General features: G+C 39.8%; 1 protein-coding gene across 6 annotated transcripts in view; it reads left to right on the forward strand.

The window, feature by feature from the left end:
- Positions 1 to 8,146, forward strand: part of FGGY (FGGY carbohydrate kinase domain containing) — a 202,668-nt gene that overhangs the window by 130,393 nt on the left and 64,129 nt on the right. For 5 of the 6 annotated variants that reach the window (XM_015635969.2, XM_015635972.3, XM_015635971.3 and 2 more), the window contains one exon: positions 4,912 to 5,040. The exons of the other annotated variant lie outside the window; for it this stretch is intronic. In XM_015635969.2, the coding sequence (XP_015491455.1) occupies positions 4,912 to 5,040 (129 nt within the window). The remainder of the gene's footprint in view (positions 1 to 4,911; positions 5,041 to 8,146) is intronic. 6 annotated transcript variants of the gene reach the window in all.

Consider the following 8,146-nt stretch of genomic DNA (forward strand, 5'->3'; position numbering starts at 1 on the left):
CCTCCTCCTTTATTTTTCATACTGTTCTTAAAAAAGGCAAAAAACCAAAAAGAGACATTTCTCAGATAGTTCTGGGTCATTCCTTCTTTTTACCTGAGTCTTCCTCTCCCTGGTCTCAATTTGTTATTCATCTTCTCTTTTTTTGGCTTCAGCCTCCCACTGAACTTTTAATACAGTGCTGTCTGCTTTATGAGTCAGGATTCATGAAATCAGAAGGCCTATTTCAAACAATTTGCTGACTTCCTCCAACTCAGAGGCTGTTAGACTCCTTAAAATTAATGTTTAAGTGGTTTAAAGTCTATCTAAGAACCAATCTTAATTTTATAATTTCCTGTGATGGAGAGCCCACTTCAGACTGAAAGGTTGTTGATTGTTAGTTGCTGTCATGTCTCAAAATTAATGAATTAATTAAAGAACACACTTGATTTTTCACCTTATTTAACTTCCTACTCCTGCCTGGCAGACCGTAGGGACACGCTTGACCTGCACAAACTCAAATTTCCTATGATCAAGGAAAGCACTGAGGTTTCCCCCCCCAAAACTCTTATAATTCTCAATCCTTGTAATTAATTTCCTGGCTCATTTGTGAACTTTTTTAGTTTACAGTGCATCAGTATCTTCTCGGTATGGACATTAAAACTGGATGCTGTGTGAACGTGGTGGGGAATAAGCTTGTCTGAAAGATTTTGAAGTGTCCTTTCAGTAACTGATGAGTTTATTTTTGGTCTGGCATTTATTTCAGTTCAGAAAAAGGGGTAATTATTTATTCCAAGAGGAGTTGTTATCATGTGAGTTGTTAAAAAAATCCAGTAAAAAAAAAAATCTCCGAAGTAATAATCCATGATTAACGCAAGCTAAATTGCCTCTACAATCTTAGCAATGTAATGTACCAGAGCAGAGCAGCTCTGAAAGTAGAGCAATAGTCCTGCCATCTGCACTGATTTTTGTGCATAGAGATACTCTGAGGAACACTGTGCTGTAAAGACAGACAGAAATGTCAATTACCAATAGTGAAATTATTGCTTACAAGTGAAAACTTGAGCTCAGGTAGCTGAACTTGGCTGTAAATGCATTCCCTTGAATTACTTAGTAAGACATCAAGGTATTGCCTTCTGTACCTTTAGTAAGACATCAAATATCTGTGTTTTATACCCAGATGCAGTTCAGCAGTGAGCAGTGAACCACACAAGGCAGGACACATTCATTCTGCACTGTTTCACTGCAGTCTAGCAAAGAAAACTCAGTCCCAGCCTTCATAACGTGCCTGTTGATCCAATGATGCAGAATTTCTTTTTCCTTTTGAACTTTTACCAGGAAAGTTTATAATTTATACATGGAGTAGCTCTCATTCCTTGGGCCAAAAGGGCCAAGCAGTATGTTAAAGCAGGCACCTCTGGTTTGCTGACCAATTTGCTGCTCAGCTTAATGAACCAGGATCTGCCTGATTTGATTTTGCCAGTGTTTAGCAGCCTAATACGTCTGCCTGAAGTATTTACACATTAGGTAGTCGAGATGTAGTTCAGCCAAAGGCTCTCTGGGAGAGTGGGATGGAAAGGCCCCAAATTAGATTTGCCTCAAGCTACTGTGGCAGCTCGTGTAGACAGAGATGAATTTTGAAGCGAAGAAAGCCAAAGTGATTTTGTTTAACCATTTTCCTCACTTTTAAATAAGCTGGCGTATAATATCACAATTTGTTTTGGTTTTCCTCAATGAAAATTCTGAAGTCTTTAACTGCCAACCAGGAAGATTTATGGAGGTTATTTGGAGGTTAAAAAAGCCCCAAATCTCACTATTCCTAACATCTTTTAACCACCATGCATTCAGTCCTAAGAAAAAGTTAGCACTGTAATTTTACAATCAGCATCATTATTCTGCTTCCTTCTGATTGTAGTGCTATTTTGGCTACTCAGCTGGGGTAAAAAAATTGCAGGAAAATCAGCCATACACATCTCAGTTAAATGTGAGTATTGTCTGTAATTGAGAGGGATACTTGATAATGTATTGTGAGTGAGATAGGTTTGGGGCAATGTATATTATTTATTGAGATTCCTTGCATATCCCAGACTTTTGGCATTGTGAGAATTATTATGAAACACAAAAAAATAGAGATTATCTACATGTTTTGTAATGAACACAAAGAGGAACAAGCCCTTACATTTCTTACTACATTAGGAAGGACTGTGCTTTTTTTTATTAAGGTCCTGTTTCCTTTGATGCCTGTTCAACACTGTTTTGTTTAAGGAGATAACTTCTTCAGTGCATGTTCTCTAGCACTTATTTAATAGGATATCTGTTTTCTCTGTTGTCTTTTAAATCAGAAAGCAGTTTAATTGTTCAGTTTGGGCGGGGCTGTGAAATGGGGATGGGATGTACCCTTGGGTTGTGGCTCTTTCTAAGGCCTCTGGGATTTCAGCAAGGGATTGTTGCATCCAAATTCAGGTTTGTTTGGGTTTCAGTGAAGGGACATCTTTGAAATTTCTTCTTTTCATATTTTTATGCACTTATACAGCCAAGTACACAAACTGCAGCCCTGTTCTGTGAGATATATGAAAAGCTGTGCTGGAATTAGCTGGGCCCTGGCTGCTCTCAGCTTTGGTGTTTGAAAAGGGGCTACATCCTGAAGTACCTTGTTCTGTTAAATATTAGTGAGCCAATACAGTGAATGTGGGTCACTAAAGATGACTGAAGATGCATTATCTGCCTCGTGTGTTGTGTCTGGTAAATAGCTGGTTCCTGTGGGAAGCACCTGAAAAGGTAGAGGGTTTTTGGTAGCACAGAAATTCTTTAAACAAAGCTCCATCACAGCAAACTCTAACATCAGTCTTCGAAGAAGGATAAAAGAGAAGGAAGAGATTCAGACAGCTTTTTCCTTTTGTAAACTCACTGCTTTATAGGGGAAAAAATAGCTGGAAATAGCCTGTCTCGTCCCAAATGAAAGGTTGTGGATTAAGGCATTGCATTAGTGAAACAGCTGCACCAATGTGAATCAGAAAGTCCTCCAGCTTCAGCCATTATGGGTTTGTTTGCTTAGGTCTAATTTTGGAAGTCATTATAGCAAAGGTAAATGACTTGCACAGGAGACTACTGTAAACAAAAGACTCGATACATTTACTTTGGCATGAGCCTTGAGGAGTCTCGGGCCTTTCAGTGCCTCCTTTATGCGGGGCCTGTCCTGCTCTCACTGCGTGCCTGTGTGCAGGCAGCTCTCCCTCCCTCCCTCCCTCCCTCTCTGCCTCCCTCCCTGCCCTCTGACAGCTTCTCTCCCCCTGGCAGGTCGGATTTAAGAGTGGCAGCACCTGCTGCTGAATTGCTGGTGTGTAGCCGTGGAATACCTTTATGTTATCTGCCCCTGGCTTTCTAAAGGTGCTGTGTTTTGCTCAAGTAAGAATCTGCTCCCTCCCAGTGCAGTACTGGAATACAATCTGTGTTCAAAAACTTCACTTTTAATCGTGTCTCCTTATTGGTTACTTTTTGTGTTTTCTTCTTTTATCATTTAATAGCTTTACACGTACAGATTCTAAGCATGCTGATGCTTAGCTGAGTTTTCTAGCTTTTTGGTGAAGATTGAGCTATGAGAATGATAATTCCCTTCCCAGATCTGTGCCCATGTGGTTGAGTGAAGGCTCTGTCCATTCCACACTGACTTACACTTGTGTAGGTGGGGAGGCAAATCCTGATGACAGAACGAGTGCCCATGCAGAGCCTGCTCCTTCCCTTTCACAAAGCTCATCAACAGTAAGGTTATATAGCTGCATTTTTAAAAGTCTATGCTCATGGGAATTAGTATACTCCTGATATTTTATGATATGCTGTTCCTCTTAATTAATGTCTATTGTGAAAGATGTTTTATGTCCTTTCTACGTATCAGAACATGCTTCAAGTGAGACATTCTGAATAAAATTGACTGTGGAAATTTTCTTGTTTTATTTTAAAAAGGAGTTTTTCCAACTCTTCCCAGATTTGTTGAATTTAGTAAACACTCCAGGTAAGTACTAAACCCCCTGGTATTGGCAGGGAGGTCTGTGGTAACTCCCACTGAGCTTTCTGCCTCTCACCCCCAAAACTTTGGTTAAATACAGAGTATGTGCAGTCCCAGGAGCTCAGTCTCACTGCTCCAGCTGTGGGAGGCTGAGAGGAGACTCTTGGGGTGTCCCCAAATTCTGGTACTTGAAAGAATCTGTATTTGTTATTCTAAGCTCAGACAAAACTGGGTGTGTGTTATGGCAGGACCTGCCCCTGGGCTCCCTGTGACAGGGCAGGGAGGGCAGGGTTGTGTTCTTGTTTTCTTCGTACAGCACAGGCCAGAGAAGGCTCAGAAAGGGATTATTTAAGTCTGTGAGGAAATACAGCTGCAACTGGAGGAATTTGCTGTTTAAGCCAGTTTCTTTTTCAGAGTTTCTGTTGCTATAGCCACCTTATTCCTAGTAGAACTGCTGGAAAGGATGGAAGTGGAAAAAAAAATTGGGCAGTTCTTTGTGCATTCCTTGTGCAACAGGTGCAGTGCTCATTTGTGAGCACAGACTGAGCTGAATCTCCTTCCATGCCCAGAGAATGCCTGCAGGCAGCACCTTCCACAAGAACCTGGGATTTCTGCATTTCATATCTCCTGGAGAGATGCCAAGCAGAATTTAATTGCTTGTGGTGAAATCTTTCTCTGTGGCTAGATAGGATATTGAATGCTTTTGAACTTCTAAATTGCCATGGGACGGCCTGATCAGGCACGGTTGTGTGTAATCTGCAGACAGATAATGAAAGATACTTCATCACACAGAGTTCTTTGATGCACTTCTTTGTTTTATAGATACGAGGCTTAACTGGAGGGCGAGGAAGGGAGCTCTTGCAATAACACACACATTTGTTTTTTCTGTTTAGTAAATTGACAGATGTTTGGTTTGTCTTGTGTCTGCCCAGGACAGCAAGTCTTGTCTCCTGGAGAAGCTGTTGGGAAAGGTCTAACGCCAGACGCTGCGAAAGATCTCGGTCTCCCCGAAGGGATTGCAGTGGCAGCATCTCTCATTGATGCACATGCTGGAGGACTAGGTACTCACTCATGGATTTGCTGTTCTTGGAGACAGGAATTGTTGGCTTAATTTCAGAATGCCAGTTTTGTCACAGACTACTTTTCTCCAGCCATTTGCTCTGATGGTATTCTGAAAAAAAAACAAACCAAAATCATCACAATAACTACTAGTGCTACAATTCTGTTTCCAGAGAGGGAATATATCATTGTTATGTGTCTTTTCAGCTGGATTTGCAAATTGTTTGTTAATTTCTGCTTGTTTCACTTTTGACTGAAACACCATGGTGTTGGAATGCCAACATGCTGAGAGTTTGCATCTTCTGTTGCTCAAAACTTTGAGGATAGGCAAGGAAAAAAAAACCAACCAAACAACCATTCTGAGGGAGAAGCCTTATGTTTGAGGCTTGTTCATAGTTAGGATTCTTACTAGCTTTAGGAGTGATTCATGATTCACAGCTTTAAGGTCTGATTTGTGACTGTTTTTTCTTTTCCAACACAATATTCTGATGTTCAGCCACGGTTCATCTTTTCTGAAATGTATTTGATGAGGCCCAACAAGTTCATTATCTTATTATGCTGTTTGGTCTTATCCAAATACAGTCTATAACAAAGAGATTCAGTGTAACTTTTTCAGCAGGAAATTGAGGGTTTTTTTAGTTTGCTGGTTTAGAAAACAGTCTTACCTCAGGAAGCTTCAAGTGTTATTGAAACAGTACTCTTTAATGGAAATCTATTGCTCATCAGAGGATTTTTTCTAGATCTAACTAAAATATGATAAGGTGCTAAACTACCAGTTTTGTTTCAAACTTCTTGTGCTGTTTTAAATCTCATTTATTCTTCTAGAAACTGTGGCTGGAATATTTTTAGTGTTTAAATCCCTTTACTTTGCTTTTGGTGAGGTTAATCATGGAGGTTGCTTTTCTTGCTACCTGGAAAGGATTAGATGTAGCTCTGTCTGCAAAAAGGAAGACTGAGCTGCAGTGTCATATTTGTAGGTTTGTTGTGACTGATTTGAAAATATCTGTCAGTATCCTAATTGCAGGAAAACATCTTGAAAACTGTACCCTGGCAGTTCTGTGTTCCTGGAAAAGAAGATAGTTATAATCTGACCTGAAAGAATGTACTTGCTGCAAAACTGGGTTTCACAGAGCATGTGAAAGTGGCAGTGGAAAGTCCTTGTTTAATTGGCATCATTATGGATCCAGAGCACAAAAAGTTCACCCATTTTTTCATGTGCTAAAATCAATCAATTGAATTTTAAAAAGAATAGAGAGCAACTATCTGTTCCTTGATACAGACTTCTGTTAAGAAACTCTGACATTAGAAAGACTCAGCTGCTGGCATCTCTCAGGAAAGGGCTTCAGTGGATAGAGACAGTCTGCTAATCCGAATATGTTTTCCCAGATGGCACCACAAACACCAGCAGACTCCTGAAATGATTGCCAGGAGGAGAAAAACAACACACAGGTTGTTGTTAGAGAGAGGGGGGCATTACAGAGGGAAGAGTCAGGAGGATAGTGGGAGAACCTGCATCATAATCACACCACAGCTCAGTCACAGCAGTCTGGGACAAGAGGAGGATTTACAGTGGAACTCATCCTTGTTGAATCTGGGAAGGGTAATAAATATATTGGAAATGGTGTGGAAACTTAGTAGAAAGGACAGCAAAAATGGAAAGATTTTGACAGCAAAAGTGACAGCAGGATCAAAAGGAGAGTCAAAGAGTGCAGATATATGTAAAGAAAATATCCTGCAGGCTAAATCAGAATGACATGGTGGACATCTTGTTTTCAGTGTTAATAACTTTTGATGCAGTTCAGATCTGCTTTTGGCTGGATGTGAAGTGTGTTTTGGCTGAGCAGGTTCCTGAAGTTTATGAAAGCTTCAAAGTTTTGAATAGAATAAAGTTTTGAGTAGAATAAGGTAGAGGATTGTTTAGTGTGTATGTTTGAGGAGGTCATGTGTTACTCCTGAATCAGTCCGTCTGATACCTCTTATGGAAAAGTGAGGATCCAAGAGCCAAGAAGTCATCTCTTGCATTTTGACCTACTGTACCAATTTCTATTTATGTACAGATAAAACTCTGAGGATGGGAGCCCAGGCTTTTGGGGCTGGCCTCATAAAAATACTGTTTACATTGCACCTTTTCAAAAGGCATCAGATTGTTTCAACAAAAGGAGATGATTTATGGTGCAGCATCTGAAATACCGTGTCACTGTGGAAGAGATCCAGAAGTACACATTGCTAAGCACTGCTTGCCTTCCTAAAAATCTTCTGTGTGGTGCACAGACTTCTTGTTCTCAGCCTCAGACTATGAAAAATTCCACTTAAGCTAAAGGTGACAGTGACTTATATCAGCAATTATATAACTTTTAGCCAATATTACAGACTTACTTGCTATCTGACTTTAATTAATCACAAATAGGAGGACTCTAACAATTCTAAACACTGCTGAAGCCACTGACTAAAATTCCAAAAAGGGCCATAATTTGTGTTTTGCAGAATGTATATTTTCTTAGCAATTAAAAAGATCTTTTCAGTTTTGTGTTGTTTATGAAAATACATTTGCAGCATATGCTATCTAGTTTAATAGATTTCTTCCCTTTCAAGTGTGAACAGTATTTTTAACTCAAGAAATTCTAATACAGTCTTGCTTAGTACAGGAATTTGCCTTGTAGACAGCCCTATTCAAAATTCCTAATATGCATTCATAATGTTGAAGGAGTGAAAAAATAAAGCATGAAGTAGAAGGCTTACTTTTAGCTTTTTGTTATTCCTAACTCTCCTGATGACAGCTGTGCCACTTTGTATTTACATGTCAGTTTAGTTAAAGGGGCATGAGGATGGATTTTTTAAGGCTTTAACATTTTAGTCCTTAATTTTCTGATTATTTAAATGACTTCCAACCATGGAAATACCAGAATAATCATGGTGATCCCAGTAAGACAAACCCCACCAGACTGATTTGATAACAGAGCATTGCAGTGATGATCTAAACAAGAGGGTGTTAATGAAATGTAGGATGTGAACCTGACACTTGGCATCTTTCACAATGTCCAGAAAATGTTTTCCTGATCCTTCTACAGGGAAGGGAAGGGAAGGGAAGGGAAGGGAAGGGAAGGGAAG

Source organism: Parus major, chromosome 8 (genome assembly GCF_001522545.3).
Source record: "Parus major isolate Abel chromosome 8, Parus_major1.1, whole genome shotgun sequence".
Lineage (NCBI taxonomy): Eukaryota > Metazoa > Chordata > Aves > Passeriformes > Paridae > Parus > Parus major.